The 26,888-nt window shown below is 43.0% G+C and overlaps 3 protein-coding genes across 3 annotated transcripts; 1 reads left to right on the forward strand and 2 right to left on the reverse strand.

The window, feature by feature from the left end:
* Positions 1-10,783: 10,783 nt before the first annotated feature.
* Positions 10,784-12,821, reverse strand: LOC120434567 (C-type lectin BML-2-like). The gene is made up of 4 exons (XM_039602853.1): positions 12,772-12,821; positions 11,227-11,610; positions 10,904-11,132; positions 10,784-10,787 (listed from the first exon to the last, which is right to left on the reverse strand). Exons 2-4 carry the CDS (start codon positions 11,552-11,554, stop codon positions 10,784-10,786), a joined length of 561 nt encoding a protein of 186 aa, XP_039458787.1. The 5' UTR covers positions 11,555-11,610; positions 12,772-12,821.
* Positions 12,822-17,389: 4,568 nt separating this feature from the next.
* Positions 17,390-24,446, forward strand: LOC120434569 (putative nuclease HARBI1). The gene is made up of 3 exons (XM_039602858.1): positions 17,390-17,506; positions 23,049-23,882; positions 24,288-24,446. The coding sequence occupies exons 1-3, from the start codon at positions 17,390-17,392 to the stop codon at positions 24,444-24,446; spliced, it is 1,110 nt and encodes a 369-aa protein (XP_039458792.1).
* Positions 24,447-25,234: 788 nt separating this feature from the next.
* Positions 25,235-26,544, reverse strand: LOC120434572. The gene is made up of 4 exons (XM_039602866.1): positions 26,305-26,544; positions 25,994-26,087; positions 25,726-25,813; positions 25,235-25,606 (listed from the first exon to the last, which is right to left on the reverse strand). The coding sequence occupies exons 1-4, from the start codon at positions 26,351-26,353 to the stop codon at positions 25,235-25,237; spliced, it is 603 nt and encodes a 200-aa protein (XP_039458800.1). The 5' UTR covers positions 26,354-26,544.
* Positions 26,545-26,888: the final 344 nt, after the last annotated feature.

Genomic DNA, 26,888 nt, shown 5'->3' on the forward strand with positions numbered 1-26,888 from the left:
GGCTTCCTCTGCATCACTCTCACACACAGCATCTCCTTGTGTAAAGTATGCCGAATGGTTGCACGATGCACAGTGACTCCATCTGCTGCAAAATGATGTTGTAGGTCTTTGGTGCTGGTCTGTGGGTTGATTCTGACTGTTCTCACCATTCGTCACTTCTGTCGATGCGGGATTTTTCTTGGTCTGCCACTTTGAGCCTTAACTTGAACTGAGCCTGTGGTCTTCCATTTTCTCAATATGTTCCTAACTGTGGAAACAGCTTAAATCTCTGAGACAGCTTTCTGTATCCTTCCCCTAAACCATGATGGTGAACAATCTTTGTCTTCAGGTCATTTGAGAGTTGTTTTGAGACCCCCATGTTGCTACCTTTCAGAGAAAATTAAAAGAGGAGGGAAACTTACAATTGACCCCCTTAAATACTCTTTCTCATTATTGGATTCACCTGTGTATGTAGGTCAGGTGTCACTGAGCTTACCAAGCCAATTTGAGTTCAAATAATTAGTTCTAAAGGTTTTGGAATCAATAAAATGACAACAGTGCCCAAATTTATGCACCTGCCTGGTTTTGTTTAAACAATTATTGCACACTTTCTGTAAATCCAATAAACCTCATTTCCCTTCTCAAATATCACTGTGTGTGTCTCCTATATGATATATTTAACTGACATTTTTTATTGTAACAACCAACGATTTATACAGGAAAATAATGACTATTAACAAGGTTGCCCAAATTTTTGCATCCCACTGTAGAGCTTGATGGTTTTTGTAACTGCACTTTCGGACAACTGCTGTGTCAGCTTTGTAGCAACCTGACTTCTGCACAACACAACAGACAGTCCCAGCCCCATTAAGAAGGCAAGAAACTCCACAAATGAAACCTGACAAGGTACACCTGTGAAAGGGAAAACCATTTCAGGTGACTACATCATGAAGCTCATTGAGAGAAAGCCAAGGGTTTGCAGCGCTGTCCTTAGTAGTCTGTGGAGACTCTGTGTGCCTCCCAGAGCACTCTGGCATGCACACACAACTTAAGGTCAGGAGAGACGTTATATCTGATCTTACTGATTTATGGTATAAGAGGACACCTACTGTGTACCTGGTTAAGTATAAGAGCCTTTTGTTTAGATTGACCACTAGACTCCTGGCACCAGCTTTGGGGAGTCTTCACAGGCTCACATCTTGACACACACACACACACACACACACACACACACACACACACACACACACACACACACACAGACACACAAGGTACTCTTTGTGTGTCTGTATACGTCATATGTTAATGAACCTATGTATATTCATTTAACCTCAATAAAAGCGCAGTGTTGCGAGGAAGCAGACGACTGGGGTCAAGCGAAGGAACGGCGTTTGTCCAGTTGGTCTCCCTCATATACGAGAATCATAAAGAGCTCTGCTTGGTGTTTAATGCTTTTTGCTGTGTAACTGAATTGTCTTGAACGTTCCAGCGAATAGGTTTAAGCTACAAACCTATCAGTTGGTTTGGAAACATATCCAGTGATGCTTCATCTCCTGCTTTGCATTTGTGTCCATTATGCTAGCAGTGTCCAAGCGTTCTTTACCCCCCCCTTTTCATACCCCCCACCCCCACCCCTCGGGGGCAGGCTCCACACTTTGGGAAGCTCTGATCTAAACTAAGTGCTGGTTGACTATTTTCATCCTCTCTCTTGGTTGCTCTGGTTCAAACTGGAAACGTTGAACAGAAGCCATTTGCAAATTTGAAAGTAGAGTACATATTTTAGATAAACATGTCTTAATAGCCGGTGTTCCCTTTTAAACCTACACCATCCTTCCAATTCTAATATTTCCGCTAAGTACTCTTTAAAATACCAAACAACCTAAGTAATAGGGTTGCCAACTCCCAGCCAAAAGGGAAAAAAAAGAAGAAAAAAAAAAGGGGGGAACCACCCTCCACCTCATGATGCTTAAACGACGTAATTGACTTTAATTTAATGCAAGTGTAAAACAAGTGCACAGAAATCCAAATTTTTTTCCACAATAATTAAATATGTCTGTGAAGGTTCTCAGTCATCCAGGTCATCTAGTCAAAGGACCTTGCAAAGAAAAGCGTCTGGACTTCTTTAGGTTGCTTGAAGACGTTTCACTTCTCATCCGAGAAGCTTCTTCAGTTCTAAGGTCAAATGGCCGAGAGTCCCAGATTTAAACCCAGTGTGAGTATCCCCCTAAAAAGGACCCCCTGGTGATCCTCTACCTAATCACATGAGTCAAGGTGTGAAAACGGGTTTCCGGTGAGCTCATTGTGAAACCTGGCCCCACCCTATCATGTGATTTCCTGAGGTCAGATGGCCCAGGACGTGAGTGGGCGTTAAGGCGTCTGGGAAGGGATCACAAAACTGGATTATAGATGGCAGACAGTTGGTGTCGTAAACCCCCGCCTCTGTTCAAAGATGGTCACTTATAGTGGACATGAATGGCTTCTTTCACTCCTCTTTCAAACCATCTGTCCTCTCTGTCCAAAATGTGAACATTGGCATCCTTGAAAGAGTGACCTTTGACCTTTAGGTGCAGATGGACTGCTGAGTCTTGTCGTGTTGAGGTAGCTCCTCTATGTTGTGCCATGTGCTTGTGAAGTGGCTGTTTGGTCTCCAATGTAGAGGTCTGGGCATTCCTCGCTGCACTGTACAGCATACACCACATTGTTAAGTTTGTGTTTTGGAGTTTTGTCTTTCGGGTGAACCAGTTTGTGTCTGAGTGTGTTGCTGGGTCTGAAGTACACTGGGATGTCGTGCTTGGAGAAAACTCTCCTGAGTTTCTCTGATACACCGGCTACATAGGGGATGACAACGTTGTTGCGTCTGTCTTTCTTATCCTCCCTCACTGGTGTCTGATCTTCTTTTCTGTGCATCTTTGCTGACTTTATGAACGCCCAGTTAGGATAACCGCATGTTTTAAGTGCTTCCTTTACATGTGTGTGTTCCTTCTTTTTCCCTTCAGGCTTAGAGGGAACATGTTCTGCCCGGTGGTGTAGGGTCCTAATTACTCCAAGTTTGTGTTCCAGAGGGTGATGGGAGTCAAAGAGGAGGTACTGGTCTGTGTGTGTGGGCTTCCGGTAAACTTCGATGTTGAGGTTGCCATTCTCTTCAATGTGCACAGCGCAGTCCAGGAAAGGCAAACAGTTATCCTTTGTGTCTTCCCTGGTGAACTGGATGTTCTTATCCACGGCGTTAATGTGCGCAGAGAAGGATTCCACTTCGTGTGTTTTGATTTTGACCCAAGTGTCTTCTACATATTTGTAACAGTGGCTGGGTACTCTCCCTTTAAAAGAGCATAAGGCTCTTGGCTCTTTTATTCTGGGACTCTCCACCATTTGACCTTAGAACTGAAGAAGCTTCTCGGATGAGAGGTGAAACGTCTTCAAGCAACCTAAAGAAGTCCAGACGCTTTTCTTTCCAAGCACCTTTTCCAAATGTTTCCTCTAGCCGTTTCTTTTAAGCACTTGTTTTGCAGCTGTTTGTTGTCCTGGTCTCACTTTTTTTTGACATGTTGCTGCCATCAAAATTAAAATAGACTTTTGTTTCCTTAAAAGCTTGAAATTTATTTAATGTAAATATTAAAAAATGTTTTCTAGGTTCCATTCTGAATAAAAGGACTTCTCTGACTTCTAAAACTTGAAAATCATTACATGTAAACATTACTGTGTTTACATTTTAAAGAGCATATTTCCTGAATAATTTTAATTTTCTTTTGTAACTTTATAAAGTGGTCCTGAGCAATAGTTCTTAACCCTTTAAGACCTGCCATAGAACCAAGTCCATCAGAAAATCCGGTTCCGTCACTTCCGGTTTCGGGCAGGTAATGGCGGACATGCGATAGTTGGCGCTGACGTCTATTCCAACGTAGGAAGTGTTATGAACAGCTGATCGGATCGGCAAAGCGTGTTTCTGAAATATTACGTTGTTGTTGCTGCAAGTGCTTTTTATACAATTTTGCAAAGCTATATGTGGAAACCGTGACTTAGGACAAGCTGATGGCATAAGATGCAAGTGCAACTCCTCCAATTTCATATGCAAAATACTTTTTTAAAATTTATTTATTCATTTTTTTTAATTGTACAAATTAACAAATACAGCGCATATCTTTCAAATCAAAAAGATATGTACAAGTATAGGTGGTTAAGAACAAAGCAGCCATCGAACAAAGAACAAAAGAAAATAACAGTATAGGTCAGAAATAACATAAAGCAGCATACAAGTACATTTCATGACCTTCCATATAAAGTAAGAGAAAAAAAAATTAAAAAACAAAGAAAACAAAACAAAAACAAAAGTACTCACACACAGTCTAGCTACATCAGTTGAAAAGCAGCATCAACAATTCAAGTAAGGTTTGAGCTTTATTTAAGTTACAGTTGTCTAATGAAGCCTTCAATAGAAGGACTTAATTTTTAAAGCCAGCAAAAATGGGAGTAATTTTCAAGAAGCGACATTTATGAATGAAACATTTTGCAACTATAAATAAGTTGTTAATCCCAAATTCCATTTTCTTATTTTCTGTTTGTAGGCGAAATCTAATTACTTGAAAGGTTAGAGAAGGGCAGTCAATATTTTTAAAGGTTAACCAGTACTGAAAATCATCCCAAAAAGTTCTGGAACATTCACATGAATAAAAAAGGTGCTCTGTAGTCTCAATATCAGTGTTGCAAAAAGTGCGTTTGTATATATATTGAATTTCTTGTGAAGATAGTCCTTGGACGGGTATATGGCATTTAAGATTTTAAAGTGATTTTCTTTTGCTTTTGGTGGAATTGGAAAAGAAAGATACTTAGTCAAAAACCTCAAATTATAATCTTTAAACAAATATTTTCTATTTAATTGAGAAGGAAAAAGTTGTTTGGTTAGAATTGTCCTTAAAAATTTATTATTGCATGTCTTTCCTTTAAATTGACGGTCATCAATAATTAAGGACGGTTCATGAATTATAGAGGAAGAATAGGTTAAACTGGCTTTAGCCATCTGAATCATTGCAGGGGGAATGGCTTTCACAACTTTAGTGAATTTACTTTGAGTACATGATAAGCCACAATTATCTATGAATTTATCATATGATAATACATTGCCGTCATTGTCTAAAAGGTGTAAAACGGTCCAAATTCCATGATCCATCCAATCCTTATAAAAGAAGGATTTTCTTTTTATCAATATACATCTGTTGTTCCAAATCAAATTTGTATGTGGAGAAAAATTATGCTTGTAAATCATTTTCCAGTACTGGAGAACCTGTTTATGAAAATTGGATAATTTAATTGGTAATTTGGAAATTTCAAAGTCACACTTTAAGAGAAATTCAATGCCATCAAGCTTCTCGAAAATTACTGCAACCATTTGAGATTGATGTAACCATCCATTGCTTCAATATCAATCGCATTCAAACCTCCTTTTTCAAATGACTTCACTACATCATTCTTCCTAATATGGTGTTGCTTGTTTCTCCAAATGTAATTAAAGTTAATTTGATTTATATTATTGATTAGTCTATTGGAAACATATAAACATTGTGATGGATAAATCAGTCGAGACATACCTTCTGTTTTAGTAAGCAAGACGCGTCCAAAGATGGAGAGGTCTCTTTGTAACCAGCTGATTAAAATCTTTTTAGATTTCTGGGTAATTTGCTCCAAATTTAGATTTTCTCTATTATTAGTATTCTTTGAGATTATAATACCCAAATATTTAATTTCAGTTTTAATAGCTATGAATAGATAATAATTCACATTTTCTAGTATTCAGGTACAAACCAGAGGCCTTTGAAAATAGTGAAATTTCATTTAGGGCGAGAGAACCTGTGACATGTTCTTTAAAAATAGTGTAGTATCATCTGCTAATTGACTTATGATCAATGGGCAAAATACTATTGAGCTAGCTTATGTGGTTGCAGTTGTTTCACCTCAGCCGGTGATTGGACATCAGCCGCTGATAAAGTGTGCTCACCTAAAAATGCTCTGTAGGGAAACAATTTTTTAAATGTGTTATTAATTAATTTAATATGTCAATAATTAATTAATTAAATGTATCATAAATATATATTTAAATTCATTATTTCCCATTTTAATTAATTATTAATTAACTATTTAATGGTGTATTTAATTAGTTCATTTTGTCAGTCGTTCCATAGATGCCCAGTGTCCGACATTTTATACAAATTAGACTCTGAAATAAAATTTATCACCAAGGTAACAGCTTTCTGCTCCCAATTAACATCAGAGAAATCCCGGAGACGCTGACAAGCTTTCATGTTTTCATCAACAGTGAGGAACTTGAGCTCCAACAACAGAGTTGCACACATGTCCGTACCTGTGCTGTGTGAGCGTGTCGGGTCTCCGGCTGATATCCTGTAGTGATGGCCCGCTTGAAGCTGACGCTCCGGTGTGTCAAAAAAATCAACACACTGCTTCAGAAGCTTCATTTAGAACGTAACTGATTCAGTGGTTTATAAGGAAGTGAATCATTCGCGGGATTTGTGGAGTGTTTTGATGGTGAGAGAAAGCGAACCACTGATCATTCTATTGAGAGATATGGAACCAGTGAGGAAGAGGGGAGGTTCTGTCATGTGGGAGTATTTTGAGTTGATTTTGGTCACCTTTGGTTGGGTTTGCCAGCTTTATGTTCTTGTTGTTTTTTTTGTATTGTGCGTGTTTATTTTATCCGTGAAAATTCTTTTTCAACTATTGTTTTTAGCTGATAGTTTGTTGGCCGCAGCAAGACCATATACCTGCATCTCTACAGTTCCTGTGCAGTCCAGTCTCTTCTGTTCCATGTGAGAGGGTTTTCTTTAAGGCAGGAGAAATTATCTCCATGAAGAGAAAAAGACTCGGCCTTTACACAGAGGAACACATTTTCTTCTTTAACAAAAGGGTTACCTTAAATGCATCATGTTTTTAATTTGCAAGTACATATGCATTATCCCTTTTCAGTTCACAGTCAATTCTACCCCCAGTTCAAAAATATATATAAGAATGGCTTGGAATGGCCGGCTATTATCGTGGCTTCTGTAAGAATTTTGGAGGAGGAGGAAAGGCAGGGTGTTGATCACCCAATTGGTTACTTTTCAAAAAATATTCAACTCCCACCAACAGAAATGCAGTACCATTGAAAAAGCTCTTTCTCTGTTGCTTGCTCTACAGCATTTCGAGGTCTAGTTCATCACCCGTCATTGTTTACACCGATCACAACCCCCTCATGTTTTTGACTAGGATGCAAAATTCTAACCAAAGGCTCATTAGATGGTCCCTCTTAGTGCAGGATTTCAATCTGGAGATCCATCACAAAAAAGGGACCGAGAATGTAATGGCAGATGAGCTGTCGCGTGGTTTTCTGAACTCCTAAGTGCCAAACATCTATAGGGGAGATGTTTGGTCTTGGGAAGGGGGGTGTTGTGGCCCTGGCCATGATCTGTTTTGGTGGCTGTTTTCTTTGTCTGTGTCTTTAAGTCTTTGCAGGTCCCTGATGGGATGAGCTGACGGCTGCTGATTGGTCCCCTGATCACGTGGTCGCTTTCAAAATCCCTCACCAGCAGTTGTCCCGGGGCAGCCACTGACAGCAGCAGCAGACCTGACCCTGGCCTCCAAAACCTGTGGCATTTGTGCCTGTGACTTTTGCGACTTTCGAATTCTGTATATAGTGTGTACATTAGTTTTCATTGTAAATAGCACTGGAACAGAAGGGGCGAGCTGCCTTATTGTTTTCCCTTGCACTGTTTTCTCCTGTCTATCTCAGTTAGGGAGTTAGGTGTAGCGCTTGTCTTTTGTTTGGTTTTTGATTTCACATAGGGTTTTAGATAGCACCTCCTCCTGACTTAGCTTGTTTTGTTTGTTATTTTGGCCTTTGTTCACGCCGGAGCTTCATTTTGCAGTGTAGAAAAATAAACCACCGTTCACTAAGAAATTGGTTTTCCCTCTGTGTCTGGTTTTGGGGACCAGGGCGGGGCAATCTTTTCAAACTTATGTTGCGTTCCTGTACCCCTAGACTGGGGCGTAACAACCACACCATGGTGCATGTTTAAACAAGGGAAGTTTATTGATCAAAATTATTTATTAAACAAATAAACAACAATTTTTTCACCACAAAAAAAACATGTTCACAACGGTGGCCCAATATCAAACAAAATTCCACTCTGTAGAATGGGCAATCTTAAGGATGCAGTTCGTTTTATTTTGTAGATTCAAGCTGCTCTTCATATTTTTGGCCACCAGATGTCCCCAGAGAGGACTGTGCTGCAAAGCTTCGAGTAATGAATCATTTTTTAATACAAGCTTCAATGCTTCAGAAAGCTTAATTTGGCCATCACTAATATCCAGCAGTCCGCACTGATGCTGGATCTCCTCCTCATGGTAGACGACGGTTTTCTGAACCTCGCAGAAGATTTGTTGAGAAACAGCAGTCAGCCTCTCCTCTATGAACTCTCTCAGAGACTCAAGTGAACACATGGCTGCTTCAGCTGCGGTGAATTGATAGAAGCGACAGCGACGCTGTGTTATTGGTGTTTGATCGACAGGACCAGGATTGATACTTTACTTCATGTCTCTGAGCTCAGCCTGCTTCATCAGACGGCAACCATGTCTGCGCACGCGCCACTCTTCTCCCATCCTCCCTGCTCTGCTGTGGTTTGCTTTCCGTGGTAACATAATGCACTACAACCCTTGATTCATATCTTACGGAGCCCCACAAGGGACATTAGAGCAAAACAAATGAAGGCGTGCTTTTGTGAGATTCTGCAAGCGTTTTAAAATTAATTTCCAAGCACTTCTGTGTCAGTTTAAGGCAACAACAATCAGCTGCTGTATTCTGGCAAGCTGCACTGATGGATGTGTGCTAATAGCAGGGAAGCAGTCATTGTCAGGATCTCACAAAAGTACATCATTTGTTTTTCTTCATGTGCCCTGCAGATCGTGACACACAGATCGGCTTTGGATAAAAAAATAAAAAACCCTCGGACATATAAACATGAATCTGTCATCAACCAGAGGTTAAACTTCCTCTTTACTTTTTAACAGCTGGTTTAAAAAGTTTGGCATTTTTACATTAAAAAAATGCCACTGGCTCCAGTGTGTTTGGCAGGGATGTTGTTATGTTCCTTCATAGAGAACAGAACTGGTTCCTTTCTAAACCTGAACCCTGGCGTTAGGTTAATTGGTCATTCTAAATTGCCCATAGGTGTGAATGGTTGTTTGTCTCTATGTATTAAACCTGTAATAGACTGGCAACCATCTTGCACCATGGCAGGAAGGATACGCTTCAGCGCTTCATGGATCAGTATCAATGTGACCTGATTTATCACTCAGTGAAAAACCCCACAAAGGACTCATTCATTTGTTATTGAAAAATAAGCTCAAATCACCTACACCACACATTAAGTTCAAAAGAATAATATGAAATTATTTTCATGAGTTCATTCCAGCTAAGCTAATGAAACAAACAAAGATGTCACTATTGGCAAAATGTAAATTTGTTAAAGTCAATTATATTATTAAATAAGAAATTAATCTATACTACTCAATTTTACTACTTTAATATATCTCTCTCGTTCTGCATTACTTTTTGTACTTCCTATATGGATGCATCGTTTTCAAACAAATAGCTGTTTATTATTTCTAACACACAATAACCTGAATGAACCACACACCACATAAAAACCCTTTAAAATATAACATCAAGAAAGCTGAAAGCAACAATAACAAAAGTAGACAAATATGTCAACACAGGAGAAAATACTATGGCAACACCAGCGCAAACTTTACCCATCACTTGCTCTACTTCCTACAGTAAGCTCCTTGTGACTTTATCCACTTCTCCAAAGTAACAGTGACGTTAAAGTGACAGATACGAGGACATCCAGCATGCATTGCAACTGGGTTTCCTTGAAAGCGATGATCCAAATGTATATCAGGTAAGGTTTGGGACTGTTATGGTCTCATTTATGGCTGTTACAGTTAACAAACAGTAAAAGTAGAAACAGGACATAAACAGTACAATGTTTTGTTGTCCACCCTGACCTTCTCAAGCAGAGCTCTGAGTCTCCTCACTTTCTTCTTTACCATTTGTGTAAGTCAGCAGATGTTGCTGTCACAATGAAATAGAACTATGAATCCTAACAAACTGCAAACAGACAAAGCCTGTGCAGTGACGTCCACAGAAGGACAGAGTCTAAAGTGTTGAAAGTGATGCTGGAAAAAAAAACAAGAGACTAGAGACTACCAGGAAAAGTAGTGAGTGGACCTCTGATTAAAGAATTTCTACCAAACTACAACTGCAGCTGAACAAATGAGCTGTTGGTGGAACTTTACACTCTGAAATATTGAAAGATTTAAAGGATGAGACAGCTCAGCACAGCATGTTATTAACTTCACACATGAAGTGGTTCAGTCCAGTCAGACTTCAGTTTTGCAGTCACCATCCACATCCTGCTTCTTTGACTGGTCGTCACGGTAACTCTGGACTTTCCTCCAACGAATCGTGAAGTCTGTCAGTCCTTCTGACAGCATGAGGCCTGACAGCTGGACAAAATGTGCAGATGATGAAAAACATGAAGCATAGTTTGAACTTGTGTCAAGTTTGTGTTGGTGACTGAACTGCTGACCTGCTGTGAAACCTGCTGCTGGATCTCTGTGCTGTGCATGTCTGCCTCTGACTGAAGCTTCATTTTCACCACTGTTTGCTTTGTCACTGCTAAAAATGAACCACATATAAAAACACAAACATTAGTGTTTTACATGATGACAGGATCTTACAGTGTTTGCATTCTGGACCTCACCTGTGAAACAGAAAAAATAGATTCTGACGGCACAGTTGCAGTCATTCCATTTCCCCGACATTAAATTCAAATCTCCACAGTACTCAGATGAATATGAATTCGCAGGCTGACCAGACATCCAGTTAGTGAATGTGGAGGTTGTGTTGTCAGACCAGAAGGCCCAGGGATCCCTGTAGAGGCCAATCCACACATACTGAACCACTGATCCATTCAAAGTGAGCGTGATGTTGGATTTCTCCTCTTTGCTTCTTATACTGGTCAGGTCTGTGTGGTATGTCCTGCAGTACGACTGAGCCGCTGACCAGGAGCGACTCTCCATCACTAAGATGTAACTTGTACTGCTGGCTGTGAAAGATTCAGAAAAGGATTAATTTTGAAACACACAGACTATGAATCTCAAAAATTGTAGGATAACTAGGGCAACAAATCTTTTTCCTACCATTGTAACACAGGAAAGGGTAAGAATCTCCACAGGGTCTATCATTCATCTGTGTTTGTCCCTGAAGAGCCACACAGTATTCCTTTGCATTTAGACAGTCTGGTTGCCCGTTAGCCCAGATCAAAAATTCATGTGTACTGCCAACATAAAAATTATTTTCCTGCATGGACCACTTCCAGCTGTAACGATCATCATAGAGCCCTATCCAAGCCCAATCATTAATATTTTGCGCCATTGTCACAAGCACTTGGTTGATGTTGCTGTTGTAGATGGTGACCAAGTCAGTGAAGTGTTCTCTGCAGTAACTCTGAGCTTCAGTCCAGGTCATTTTCTGGTTCACAAAGTGGTATTCTCTGGAGTGGGGAGGAAGAGTGGAAAGTCCTCCTGAGAAAAATAAAAAGTTTTTGAGTGTGGAAACTGGGCTGTTAGACGAATCACTGAAAATTACTGAAAAATTAAAACCATTTAAATAGTTATACTAAATGGAGGTTTGCCAGAGGCAGGAAGTAACACATTTTAAATGCTTTATTTAGTACTCAAGTAGATTTTTCAAATATTTTACTTTTACTCCTTACATTTTTACATAGATTTGTCCTTTTATTTTTTATAACATTTTGTTTATCACATTTGGTGGATGTTTGTGTTTCACATCACTGTGCAACTTCAGACATCAAAGTTCTTGGAGTTTAAATGGAGGGAATGATAACACAAAAAAGAAAGTACTCCTGGTGAATGAGCTATATTTTTTAATTTTATTTCTTTTTCTCTGTAGTCAAACTGCAAAATCTATGTGTAGTGCAACCATTCACAACTAATATAGTAAAACTAATAATACATGTATTACAAATGTTTGGGGAACAAAACTTAAAAGGAATGAGTACAACCGAGTCACTTTTCTCTTTAGCAAAACTCAATATTTAATGTTCACTTTTGTAATCTTTTTTAATTATAAAAAAAAAATCAAAGATCTGGACATTTAAAACTCAACAAACATGTCAGATAAAATGTAAAAATATTAACACAACTGATTACCAAGATTGCAAAAAGTAATGCTAAGTACATTTCATAAGTTAAAACGTATTTTCTCGGCCTACACCAAAAACACTGCACTGTTAATATTAAAAAAATATTAAAATCAATTGTTTAAAAAAAGAATTTCAAATGCCAAAGACATGATATGTACTGCTGAATATCTGAGTAGGAGATTTGACCTATTAGACAATAAACTGCAAATTGCATTTTTCTTATGCAATTCTGATTCCAGAATTAATGCAGCTGTCACTTCTAAGTAGTCTGTAAACTTCCCTGTATCACAGCTGGATGCTGAATCACCTGCTGTGATACAGGATGAATTTACAGCTGAATTTACTGGTCTCTGATTATTTGTTTATTTATAAGGAACCCCATTAGCTTCCACAACAGTGGTTGTGTCATGGTCCTGGGTCGGTGACCCAGCGCTTTAAGTTTATTATTATCCTTTTTCTAGTTTATTCTGATTTTGTATTTGTTCTTAGGGTGTGAGTTGTGTGTTTCTTTCTTTCCTACCTGTGTCTCTCCTTTGTGTTCTGTTCGTGTCCCCAGTTGGTTGTGTAAAACAGTCTTCTTCTTCTTCTTCTTCTTACATTTGTATTGGCGGTTGGCAAACAACTGAAAGGTGCATTACCGCCACCAACTGGTATGGAGTATGGTCTGGAACAACACTCAAAAAAAAAACAAAACAAAAAAAAAACCCCTCAAATCCTGCCAAACAGGTTGTAAAACAGTCTGAGTTTCCTGTTTTACTTTGTAGGTTTGTGTCTCGTTATGTCCATCAGTTCCAGCTGTGTCCCCTCCTGTGTGCCATTTCCTAATTACCTGGTGTGTGTATTTATACTGCATGTCTGCCTGTGCTCCTCGTCGCGTCGTCTGTGTTCATCCTCCGTGTTACCCTGCGTACTCTGTGTCTCCTCTATGTGCTCTCCCTGCAGTTCTCCTCTCGTGTTTGCTACTCTTTGGTTTAGTTTCTCCCAGTTTAGTTCATCTTTGGTTCTGTTTTGCCATCCCCACTTTATGTTCAGTATTCTTATTAAATCACCCTCACATCTTAAGTGCTGCATTTGAGTCCTCCTTCCTCACCTCACACGGCTGCTGCCCCGAGCCGTGACAGTACGACGCGACCACAAGATGGACCCAGCAGCACTTAACCCGTCTAAGGAGCTACGGGAGAATCTCATCGATGCCACACAAGAACTCCTCGACCTGTGGCTGGAAAACCCGGATGACAAGTCCCAACGCGCTATAGAGAGACAGCTGCAGCGTCTGGTGACCGGTCTCCCATGGCTTCTGGGCTCGCTATATCCGTGGGAGCAGGAATTTCTTCTTTTGGATTTAGGACTTCATCCCCCGTCTGCATTCACTTTCGAGCAGCCAGATGCGGTGAGTGAGCGGGATACTTTGGCTTCCCCAGATTCTGGGACTTTGTTTTCTGGGGCTATTCAGAGTGGGATGAGAGACAGTCTGTGTAGATTACCTACCTTTGTGGTAACGGACCCTTCCCAAGTGGGTGTCTATAAACCTTCTGTTAAACCTAAAGACTGTCTCTGCTGCTCCATCCGAGCCTGGACTTTATTGCCACTCTCCAGCTCAGTTTTGTGTTCAGCCATTAGCTCCCCAGTCAGTAGCACAGCCATTTGCTTCCCATTCTGTGCCACTGACTGGGGAGCTAACGGCTGAACACAAAACTGAGCTGGAGAGTGGCAATAAAGTCCAGGCTCGGACTTCTTCACTACAACCCACATGTCAGTCCATGGCTCAGTCACGATCTTCACTCGCCCCTCTACAGGAAGCTATGCCCATGCACCCCTTAAAGGACTGTTTTTCCACCGCTGTTTCTGAGCAGGGAGACAAACTGTTTCAAAATGGACCTGTTCCTCTAAAGCTGACAACATTAGAGACTGTTACTTGCTCCAGGGCTTCCCCAGAGGCTGGGTTACAACCCTCAGTTAACTCTGAACCCCTGGAGGCCAAGTTGCCAGCTGTGGACTGCACCCGGCTGTCACTGCCTGAGCAGGGTCAGGGCTCTGTGCAGCTACAGCCCTCCTCGTGTGTGCCAGAGGCCCACGTGCCTACTGGTTTTGTTTCACGTGTGCCAGAGGCCCACGAACCTGCTGGTTTTGCCAGGGGCTTCCATGCCTACTGGTTTTGAGCCTGTTTTCGCTGGGGGGACCGAGGAGCCCATCCAGCCTTCGCCATCAGCAGCTTCCGCTGAGGGGTCTCGGGAACCGCTTCAGCCTGCTGCTTTCGCTGGGGGGGCCGAGGAGCCCATCCAGCTATCACCATTGCCTGCAGCGCCTCCGTCTCCGGCTCTCAAGCCGCCACCGCCTGCAGCGCCTCCGTCTCCGGCTCTCAAGCCGCCGCCGCCTGCAGCAACATTCTCGCTTGGTCCAGCCTCCGTGTCTGCATCAGCCTCATCCACGCCTGCAGCATCAGCATCATTGGCTTCCGCAGTTGCCACGCTGCCGCCCAGCCCCTGCATCAGCTTCAGCGTCGCCTGGCCCGGCCTCTGCTTCAGCTCCAGCCCTGTCTGGTTTGGCTTCAGCAGTAGTTTCTGCCTCATCCTTCTCCTCACCCTTGCCTGGTTCCGCTGCTGGCACGCCGCCATCCGGTCCACATCTGGCGGCTCATCTTCACTGGCCGTTTTCTAGGCCGCTGGCTGGTCGTCATCGCCGTCGTGGACGCCCTCCTGAACTATTTGCGCGCCGCCACTGCCTTCCGCGTGGCCGGCCTCCGGACTTCTGTGGCCGCCTCCGCCTTCTTTGGGGACGGCCTCCTGAACTGTTTGCGTGCCGACACGGCCTTCTTCATGGCCGACCTTCTGAACTGTCCCGTCCTGGCCTTCTGTGCTATCAGACCCCAGGCCGGCCACCTGAACTATGTTTCGGACTCTGCTCCCCTGTGTGTTTGTGAACACACAGGGGAGCAGTCCTGGTCCGGACCCTCCGTCCTGGGCCTCCCACCGCCCACCCGGGCTTGGTGGTTCATTTGTGTTTTGGGGCTGGCGGGTGCCAGCCCTTGAGGGGGGGGAGGGGTACTGTCATGGTCCTGGGTCGGTGACCCAGCGCTTTTAAGTTTATTATTATCTTTTTTCTAGTTTATTCTGATTTTGTATTTGTTCTTAGGGTGTGAGTTGTGTGTTTCTTTCATTCCTACCTGTGTCTCTCCTTTGTGTTCTGTTCGTGTCCCCAGTTGGTTGTGTAAAACAGTCTGAGTTTCCTGTTTTACTTTGTAGGTTTGTCTCGTTATGTCCATCAGTTCCAGCTGTGTCCCCTCCTGTCTGCCATTTCCTAATTACCTGGTGTGTGTATTTATACTGCATGTCTGCCTGTGCTCCTCGTCGCGTCGTCTGTGTTCATCCTCCGTGTTACCCTGCGTACTCTGCATTACTGTCTCCTCTGTGCTCTCCCTGCAGTTCTCCTCCCGTGTTTCAGGTTTGCTACTCTTTGGTTTAGTTTCTCCCAGTTTAGTTCATCCTTGGTTCTGTTTTGCCATCCCCACCTTATGTTCAGTATTCTGAATAAATCACCCTCGCATCTTAAGTGCTGCATTTGAGTCCTCCTTCCTCACCTCACACGGCCGCTGCCCCGAGCCGTGACAGGTTGCTAGTCTTCCTGGGGCTCAAACCATCAAATACAATCAAATAAAATATTACACAATAAAGTTGAAGCAAAATATCCACATAATTTGGCTCTTACATGCACAGTAAGGTTTTACAATTGTGAAAATATGAGCGTATAAATATCAATAACACTAAGACAAAATACACAAATTTCCATTACAAATGACATTGCCCTCTTACAATATTTACAATAATTAAAAGCTGCCTAAATAGGCTTTTAGGTGATTTTTAAAATTATGAAGAGAAGACAGTTCTCTAATTGCATAAGGCAATTTATTCCACTGAAAAGATGCTTTAATATAATAGACTTTTTCAAAAAGTTGCTTTTAACTCGTGGAGTTACTAAATTGCGATTTGTTAAAAATCGTGTAGTATGATTATGTATTTCATCTGGATACTGCAACTGAGCGGGAAAAAAGTATGGTGTGTTTAACAGTATTGCTTTCTTTAAAAATATAAGTAAGCCATAGTATAATTTAGCTTGTACAGAAAACCAAGAAAGTTTATCATGCATATTTGTATAGTATGAACACCTTAACACTAATCTGGCCACCTTATTCTGGACTAACTGAAGTCTGTTCAAATCTGTCTTATTAGCTGCTGACCAAATGACAGAACAGTACTCTAGATGAGATGATACTAGTGCATTAATGACATCTTTCATAACTGAAGAAGTAATATAAAAGGAGCATTTCCTAGCTATAGCCATGCCCTGTCCCGTTTTCTTAATAACAGAATTGATGTGCTGAGACCATGAAAGGTGGTGGTTTATGGTAACACCAAGTAATTTAATCTGGGTGACCTGTTCCAATACCGATCCAGCCCGGGCTGGACCGGGCTAGTGGTGGGCGGATCGATCCATATATCGATAGTATCGATACCAAGTCGGTATCGGATCGATTCTAGCCTGGTGAGATTGATTCTTTACTTTGAGTTCTGCTCATTTACAACACTGTGCTTTCGGCAAAGACGAAACAGCCAGGTTGCTGGACTCACCGCTCCTGTGTCAGCGAAAAGCAGGCACACTTTGCTCCCTCTCCCCCACTCTTGTTTCGGTGTTGTGCTGTCACGTGAAGTGACTTAGACACTTTGAGGTTTTTTAAGTTGTTTACATATTAATCATATTTTTACCAGTTGTTTTTGTTGTTGAGAAGTTTAATTGTAATTTTTGAATTAGTTTATCAACAGTATTTGTTTTAATTTGTTTACTGGTTTGCGTGCATTTAGGATTTTTCAAAAAAAAAAAAAAAAAAAAAGATCGCCAGACCTGATGGCATTTTCATGCTTCACAGCATCATTTATTCTTATAATAATCACACGGTTGCTGTAACAGTACATTCAACGGCTGCAGCTCTCCTGCTGCCAGCCGTACACATCACCACCACCAAACCTGCAGCGGCATCGCAGATCACGCCCCGCCACATACCCCCATCGCCCGCTTCAGGCCGGGGACTCATCCTCCTCACTCCACGAGCAGGGGAGGGAATCGGCCCAGACCATCGGCGCCCCATGCCCCGGCCCAGCAACGGGGAAGTGTCCACTCTGGCGGTCGCCCGCGCCTCCAGCGGAAGCCCCGGAGCAGCCGCTGCTGTGACAAGCAGCGGCGTGGAAACATCAGGCATGGAGGTGAGCCGTGGTTCACAGGCAGCTGGGCAGACAGCCGTGCAGCGTGCCAGCCTCAGTTGGAGGTGGCCAAAGCGGACAGCACAGCGCCCTCAGGCTTGGCATGACCCCCGCGCACCTTGACCTCCGTCTCCAGCTTGGCAGGTCCCACTGGCGTGCCAGCCTCCGGCTCACCCCGAGCCGCGCGCTGTCCACCCTTACAGTAATCACACGGGTGCTGTGACAGTACTTTCAACGGCTGCAGCTCTCCCGCTGCCAGCTGTACACATCAACACCAAAAACAACAAAAGAACAAGCAGCGCACAGGTTTTGAGCCGGCCAGGTATGATTGTAGATGCCGTGAAGGTGAGTCCATCTCACCTGCAGCAGCATGGCAGACCACCACCCGCCACAATAATAAAGCATTTTTAATTTAATTATAAATAAATTATTTCTCTTAATTATGTCCTGGGTTTTAACTATTTTATAATAAAAAGGGAAACATCACAAAAAACACTTAAGGTCATGAAAATTAATTGCGATTTAGCAATTCAATTACGCATCCACCTTATTTATTGAAAAGTATCGGTATTGGTATCGGCGATACTGGCCCGTATTTAATTGGTATCGGATCGATACCAAAATATGCAGTATCGCACACCACTAGCCCGGGCATTTTGACTAGAGACCAGCCCACCAGGTATTATAGGAAAAACCATAAAGCCTTTGAATGAAAACAAACGCTGTTGTCACAGTGATGTACACTGTCTTGTTGGTATATATGTATCAATCTAATAAACTTAAACCTACACCATCCTCCCTATTCTGGTATTCTAAACAGTACATGAAAGTAGACTACTTGGTTGAGTTAACCTCCTGAACTCAGGGTTCGCAAAATCGCTAGCCCGACGTCCCGGAGCTAGCGATATCTTCGGTCGGGTGACCAAAATCTATCTCAGCCCCGCCCGTCGGGTTATCATATAGCCGCTGGTGAAGATGATGAGTCCTGCTTGATCAATGCCATGAGCTTCAGTCTTCCTGGTGTTTCTTAAATGATGCCTCTCTCAGTGGGTCAACGGAACTTCTGGCAGTGGACAGCTGTGATTGAAAAAAGGAAAGAAGTTTCTCCAAACCTCTGGACCCAGAAACCCAGCTTAGTCCCCATGGTCTGCCTCACTAGTTTCTCCCCAGGGTGAATGTAGCTGTTGATATGATATGGACTATTATTAAATGAAAAGAACAAATTACACTAAAGTCTCCATGTTACCTGACTGTAGACGGTTCTGAAGATTTAAACCGTTTTAGATCCATGACACTCACAGCCTTAAATGTTAAAATCTCAAAGGACAGCATTACATTTTTGATATTAACAGTAACTCTGGGCCTCTGTGGAGGTTGCAGCTGATCTTATCGCTGTCTAAAAATGTATAACAAAACCTAAGGAGTCCTGAATCATTCAATAACACAGACTATTAGAGTAACAGGTGTGTAACATCGCTAACTAGCTAGCAACAAGCCCCCAACACATTGCATATGCTAGTGGCTAATCTAGCAAACGAATTAACAACAGAGTGATTTTAGATGTTGTAGATCTATAAGATGATAAGCTGTGTGTCTTTTTCATTAGAGTGACGTGGTTGTACTTAATTTAACGAGTCGTCAGTCGCCGTAAACCCATCAGTAAAAAAATGGAGCAGCTGGGCTACATAAAAAGTGTAGGGGTCGTTTTTGCAGTCATGTTCAGTGTGTGGGCGGGAGCTTGACGCAGTCGCTCCACCTCAAGTCACTACTGCGCAGACTCTGGCGCCAAAAATGCAAGATGGCAGCCTCCACAAGTGGGATATTTTTTCTACGCGTCGTCCTTGTTTTCTACAGTCATTGGTTGGAATTCGCGCCTCAGAGACGTCGGTCATTTTTCAAAAAAAAAAAAAGAAAAAAAAAGGAAAGACTCAGCAACAACTAATAAACAGAATTTTTGCACGTTTATTCCACATTCGTGGGAATTTTTAAATATTTACTTTTTATTAATTACTTTTCATTTTATCTTTATTTTTAAAATCACCATGGCAATGCGCATGCACATACTGTCCTGGAGTTGACGTAATGCCGCAATGCATTGTGGGAGCGCAGCACCATATTGGCAGGCCATGAATCAAAACAAACACTGTGGTGGAAGGAAGATTGCTATGGACCATTCTGAAAAGCAGCTCAAAAGAAAAGGGATGGTATAGAGACAGATTGTATCCAGATGCAAATAGACGGTACTTGCAAAAAATAGTGTGCATTGGAAATGTGGACCCATATGAAATAACGGCAGTGGAGTAGAAACCCTGAAGACCAGCCTCTATTTACTTACCATGATATATTCTCGTACCTTGTCTGTGGAGTCAGCACATACACGGCGCACCAATTTCGCAATTATAAAAATCTGGAGGCGCACATCCAATTCACCAAGGACTGGGTACAAGATTTGGCTATTTTTAAGCCTCCACGTTATGAGTACGCCATCATCCAAACAAAGGTAAGTCAGCTTGAGTACTGTGAATAAAATGCATTTGATTTATACCGAACATTCAGATTAGTGCAAGCATAAATTAATTCATGGGGGGGGGGAATTACAGTGAGAACATGTGGAGGCTCTGTTAGAGGGATAACATAGTGAGTTCAGAGCACTGATGTGACATTGTCCTGAAGGATTTAGTTATTCTTTATGGTTAAAGAAATTGCACTAATTAATTCATATTTATTATAAATAATCCTAATTACACATCTTGCTTCCTTGTTTGTGTCCTGTGTCACTAAAAATACATTCTGTTTTAGTTTTATACATTGATTAATGACCTGCAGAACCCCCTTATCATATTAGGTGTCCATAATTGTCACTTAAAGTCGAACTTTATGCTTTCTCCATCTTGAAAGTGATTACATCCTGGCATTACATACTTTAGGTTCATTTTTTGCTGATAGGTTTATAAAAAAAACAAAAAAACAGGCAGATTTAGAATATAACATGCAACGATCTATAGATGGATACATAAAAAGATAAAAAATTACATGTATGTGCTAACATTCTAAACACTTTATTTCTTACATTTATTATAAATGGATTTGAAAGTAGATAAAACACATTTGTGTCAGTCTTGGCTCATTAAAGTTCCTGTCTTTAAATTAACTTTGTCTGTGTGCATTTCAGGTACTGCACTCTCAAAGACTGAATGAACCAGCATTGCAGCCATTGTGAGCACCACAGGTAAGGTTGAAGCCGCCCACTGCACCTGTATGGCCGGAGTCGTGCATACCTGCACCCATGTCGCTGCTCTTCTGTTTAAAGTAGAAGCAACAGTGAGGATCTGTGGCACAAGGACTGTTACAGATGAACCTGCATACTGGGTTTTGCTGGGAAATATAACCAAGCTACAGCCAGAGGTTGGCCATAAGATAGACTTCTCCTCTTCAGCTGCCCAAAAAGAGTCTCTCAATCAAAACATAAACAGACCATCGTAGTGACAGGTAAAAGAAGCTGTTCTCAAAAACTCATTTGACTTACTCACCCCTGCCTTGCTGTGCTGAATCGTAGCGTAAGCGAACCTCTCAGGACTCACTAGCCCCCTCCCTTGCTGTGCTGAATTATAGCGTAAGCCAGACCTTCCCAAAGTGTGGGGCCTGCCCCCTAGGGGGGGGGGGGGGGCACAGAGCCATTGCAGGGGGGGCGTGGTATGAAAGGGGGAAAACCCAAAACGCTTGGACACTGCTAGCATGGGGCGCCCACACATATGCAAAGCAGGAGATGAAGCATAGCTGAATATGTTTCCAAACCAACTTCATTCTAAGCCAAAGACTAGAAAATATGGTGAAGCATATCTTCCCTTTGATTTCACCTGCACAAGTGCCAAGGTAGGTCTCCCCTGCATAATTAGTTTTCCCTGCATCGGGAGCACGCACTGGGCTCTTCAAATCAAGGGCAAACAGTATCCCACATTCTTGATTTTTAGTTCACAAACACTTGTTGTAATAACTAACTACTCCTGACATTTTGGAGATGTTAGCTCTTTATACAGTAGAGTTACAGTGGGATACAAATAATATCAGGCTGATCCTGCCACGATTTGTCCCCCAGTTCAAATCACGGACAAACAGTATCCCACAGCTGTTTATGTTTTTAAACCCATTTTGCACATAGAGGCATTTTTGGAAAAATGTATTGACAGCAATGTTGAATATTATTACACAGGAAAAAAACAACAACACGTAAAATAATTACACCGTGACACCTCTGCCTTTCTAAATAGAAGGACAGTAACTGTGTGTGAATATGTAAGCGTGTAAAACCTGAAGATAGTCAGATTAACAGTAACTGTCTCGTCCGGTGTGGCAGACGTGTGGTATTGAAGATAGGACCCAAAATGCGGCAGCTCTGGTGCAGGTGAATATTTATTGAACAGAAGTAGATACAAACAGAAGTGACGGGTGAGCATGAAACTGGAAAACCTAAACTGGGCAAACTAACAAAACGAACCAGAATGAAGATGCAGGGAGGTCCGGGGAAATACACAGAGAGACGGACGGAGAGACGCAGGGAGACCGAGGGGAACAACACAGACAAACCAGCAACGAGGACGGGTGAACACACACTGGCTGTGTCCGAATTCAGGGGAAGGATGCTCATAAGGACACTACCTACCTACCTACGTCACAAGGTAGTGTCCTTAGACGGACGGGTAGTCAGGAAATGAGCGGCTGTGGACAGCCCCCTTTTTTTCTCCATAGAAACTTTATTGAACAAACAATGAGTCACAACATCCAAACGGCTGCGGACAACCTGCCGTCGTTCGAGTCTGCCCACAACTCAACGTTTATGCCAAACGCAAACGGCACGTGCGAGAACGGGAAAAATGGATCGGATAATGTTGCTCCGTGCCATGTGCACTGTTCTAATCCAAGAGGAGCTACAAAACCAGCACCAACGTCGCCGGCATGTGTGGTACCTCAGGCTCATCAGAGCCAGTCACATCCAGGTAAAATAAGCTACCCTAAACTACACACCTTTAGGAAGCACTCAGCCATCCCAGCCAGGGAAACCAGCAGTCAGCTGAGACTGAAGAAGTCATTTGGATGAGTGACCAAAACGTGTCCCCCACTGAAAACGCGACGTCCAAATGAACAGAATCAACTGTTAAGTCCATTTGCTAATGTCAATAACTGAATACTAGCCAGTCATGCGTACACAGTCACCATGAAGAAATAGATAAAATAAATGTCCTTGAAGCTGATATGACAACATGCAGTATGCATTCACAATCATGAATTGGATCCCGTAACTCATGTGTGTACCTGGAAGGGCAGTAAAAATGCCACAAAGCTGAAAACAGGGTACCCTAGAATACAGAAACATGCTGAGTTACACAGATGAACTGTATATGCATGAAAGCATAAGTATTGTCACAGTGCAGTAGTACATGTCACATAACCATAATAATCAGAATAATGCTTGGATCCCTCAAAATAAATGAAACCATACGCTGCCACCATAACTGTTCATGTCGTTCTCCACCTTTCATCCAAGCAGAGTAGAACCATATACTGCAGGATCAACCTGAGTGTTCCCGTCCTGGACCGTTTCTACAACCAGGAGGACACGAGGCCCGATTTTCGGCTAAGCAGGGAGTCCTTGGCAGTGTTGCTAAATCTCCTGGACCAGGATCGGCGCCATGGTTGGGGTGCCACAATTGAGATCCTGGTATTCACATTCTGGTTGGCAAGTGGAGCATCCTACAGGGTGGTGTCAAGAGTGTTTGGGATGCCTCGTTCCACTGTCCACACCATTGTCCACCGTGTCACTGAAGAAGTGGTGGCCATTCGCCACCAGGTCATCCACCTCCCAAAGACACCAGAGGACCTGGAGGCAGTGTCCCGTGGGTTTGCAGGGCTGGCACGTCACAGAGCCTTCCTGAAAGCGGTGGGTGCAATCGACGGCTGCCACATCCGCATCAAGTGTCCAAGCGGCCCTGATGGTCAGTGCTACAGAAACAGGAAACTGTTTCCTTCTATCATCCTGCAGGCAGTCTGTGACCATCGGGGCTGCTTCATCGACACCTACGTGGGCTGGCCTGGTTCGGTGCACGATGCCAGGGTGCTCAGCCACAGCCCACTGTACAGACAGTCAGTCTACCCTCCTCCAGGACATTTCATCCTCGCAGATGGGGGTTACCCATGCCTCCAATGTCCACTCCCCCTCATCACACCCTACAAGAGGCCAGTCCGAGGTGTAGGAGCCCAGCGCTTCAACAGCCACCATTCCAGGGCACGCTCCATCATAGAGCGTGCGTTAGGAATGATGAAAACGAGGTTCAGGGCCATCTTCCTGCAAGCGCTGGAGGTGCACCACACCTTTGTACCCCACGTAAGTGACCATCCAATGACATGTGAATATTGCAACATCTAATGTTTGTGCGCAAATGGTGTGTGTGTATTACACACATATATAAGTGTGTGTGTGTGTAAACATGTGTGTATAGATATATATATATATATATATATATATATACACATACATACATATTTACACACACACGTGTGTGTACATATATATACATGTGTATATGTGTATATATATATATATATATATATATATATGTATACATATGTGTATATATATATATATATATATACACACACACACACACACATATATATATATATATATATATATATATGTATGTATGTATGTATGTATGTATGTATGTATGTGTGTGTGTGTGTGTATATGTATTTACACACACACACGTGTGTGTTGTAACCACTACAGGTTGTGACAGCCTGTGCCATCCTCCACAACATCTGCCTCAGTGCCGGTGACATCGTGGCCCCAGTGGATGAGCCTGAGGACGATGGTGCAGAGGATGGGAGGGGAGGCTGGGTTGGAGGCAGTCAGTGGTGCTCTTTGGCGGGACCAACTGTCATCTGAGGTGTCAGCCCTGGAGGAGGTACCACCAGACCACGACTACTGTTAACAGGCAAGTGCAAATTTGTCTAGGAACCTTTTCTCTGGTGGCATATGGCACTTCATGGCACTCCTGTCTGCATATCTCTGACATCTTAGTGATGCTGCAGCCGTCGATAGAGCCAGCACTGCAAACTTGTGGATGGACGTTGCAGTGGACACTGGGAGGACGCATCCCTAAGCCCCCTTTGCAGACCACCCTGTGTGATCCTCCACTCGCTGACTAGACGAGACAGACCGAGGGTCACAGGTGCAGCACCCCATCCATGTCAGTTCTGTCTTCAGCAGATCCAGCAACACTGCCAGGGACTTCCTGGCATGTATTGGGGTTGTGAATGTAATGGTCTGGGAACAGGTGACTCAGTTTAATCTTGTGTGAACACATGTACATAGCTGCAAAGTTTGTAGTCTTCAAATGCTGCTTATGCATTGCACATTTGTTTTGTTTTTTTGTTGTTGTTCCTGATTTGTACTCTGTGAATGTCCATTACTTATTATGACTTGGCATCATGTACCTGTTGCACAATAACTGTTGATAAAATGGATTCAGTTACCATTACTGTTTGATTCCATTTATTGCAAAAATAAGACTCGTAACTTCCAACACAAAGGGCACAATGTAAAAAAATAATTTAAAGGAAAGTGTCTGCAATGCAGGAAATAGAAGGCGTCTGGTGCCTGGGGAATCATCTCAACACAAATGTCACAAAACTGTCAAAGGAAATTAGAGGGGCACAGCACTCATTTTGGGATCAGACGTTCCAGGATTGAGAAGAGTCTGTCCATTCGCTCCCTGCTCTCCTGCGCCCTTCTCTCCTCCGCCTCCCTTTGTTGCTGCATGCCCTCCCTGATGAGGTGGAGCAGCTCGTCATCCCGATCCCGTTTCCTCTTCCTTGCTGATGTGGTCGGCTGACTTTCCCCTCATCAGTGTCAGACTCTGCTCCGTTTCGGTCACCCACTGCTGAACTTGGCCCTGGAGTGTCCTCACGGAGCGTGGACAGTAGGACAGGGGGCCTGATGGACGGCCTCTGTCCTATTACCTCGTCCATGAGGGCAAACCAGGGCCAGGTGGCAGCAGTGGGCTTACCACTTACACCCTCTCCTGACCCTGGATACTTGCACTCCTAAAGGCAGGGGGAATAAAAACACGACAGTTAACACATGATAACACCACAACAATTCTTAGTAGGTGTCCATTTACTGACTTGTGTCCTCATGACTTATCTGCTTGAGGACAACATACTTTGTATTTTGTCTTGAGGATATCCCACTTTTTCCTTGCCTGCGAGGGGGTGACTGTCCCCTGCAAGCCCATCTTCTCCAGTATAGTCCTGATCACACCCGAAAAATGAGAGCAGACAGAAACTTTGGCAACTATGTTGATCCCCACATCTGAACGTTTGCACAGCAGAACGCCAGAGGAATACTGTCTGGACATCATAGGTTCTGTGCAGCATGAGGGTTAATGAAACTAAACTCATATATGGGTGTGGATTGATTTGTTCCTGTACCTCCATGCCACAGTGGCAGAATTCTTCACCCCAGTGAAGAGGTGGTCGTTTTCCCCTCGTAATCGGATGAGGAGTGTTGTTTGCTCTTTGTTCCCTGCAACGTATCACAAAACGATTAATTAGCAAGATATAACGTAGCTGTATGTGAGTGGCAATGCATGACAGACTGCTGGGGCCACCATACTAGTTCACGTGCAATCTATCATGGGGATTCTATGGATTATAAGCTAAGAACAGGCATATGCCCAGGGACTACCAACAAAACCGCTACAGGGGTTTAACTTTTGTAACACCAGTTTTCAAGTACTTACATTTGAATGTGGATTCCTCTCCCACTGTCACGCCTGGTTCGCCCGCCATTGTTCCGCTCAAAAATCATTCTACTGGTTCGGAATTTATGCGGCAGGTGGCCCGCAATGAATCCTGGGATATAGTAGGACACAGAGGATACATCGGACCATCCTTAGAATTCAGGGCAAAGTAGGACACATTTGTTGCCACATTTTGAGTGCTCTTTTAATTCGGACACCCTTCGTCGCGTCGCCGTGACGTCATTGCCTCCAGATGTGGCATTGGCGCATCCTTCCCCTGAATTCGGACACGACTAACCCGCAAATTCGCGGAGGAGTAGGACACGTTTGTCGCCACATTTGAGTGCTCTTTGAATTCGGACAGTCCTTGTCGCGTCTCTGTGACCTCATTGCCTCCAAATATGGCATTTTAAGCATCCTTCCCCTGAATTAGGACACACCCACTATAAATACACACCAGTAATCAGGGGATGGGAAACAGGAGGGAAACACACCTGGGAGACATAACAGCTGACGGGGCAGGGGAAATGTAAACAGAAGACGCTGACATAAGACAGAGACCTTCAAAGTAAAACAGGAAACAC

The sequence above is a fragment of the Oreochromis aureus genome, linkage group 3 (assembly GCF_013358895.1).
Source record: "Oreochromis aureus strain Israel breed Guangdong linkage group 3, ZZ_aureus, whole genome shotgun sequence".
Lineage (NCBI taxonomy): Eukaryota > Metazoa > Chordata > Actinopteri > Cichliformes > Cichlidae > Oreochromis > Oreochromis aureus.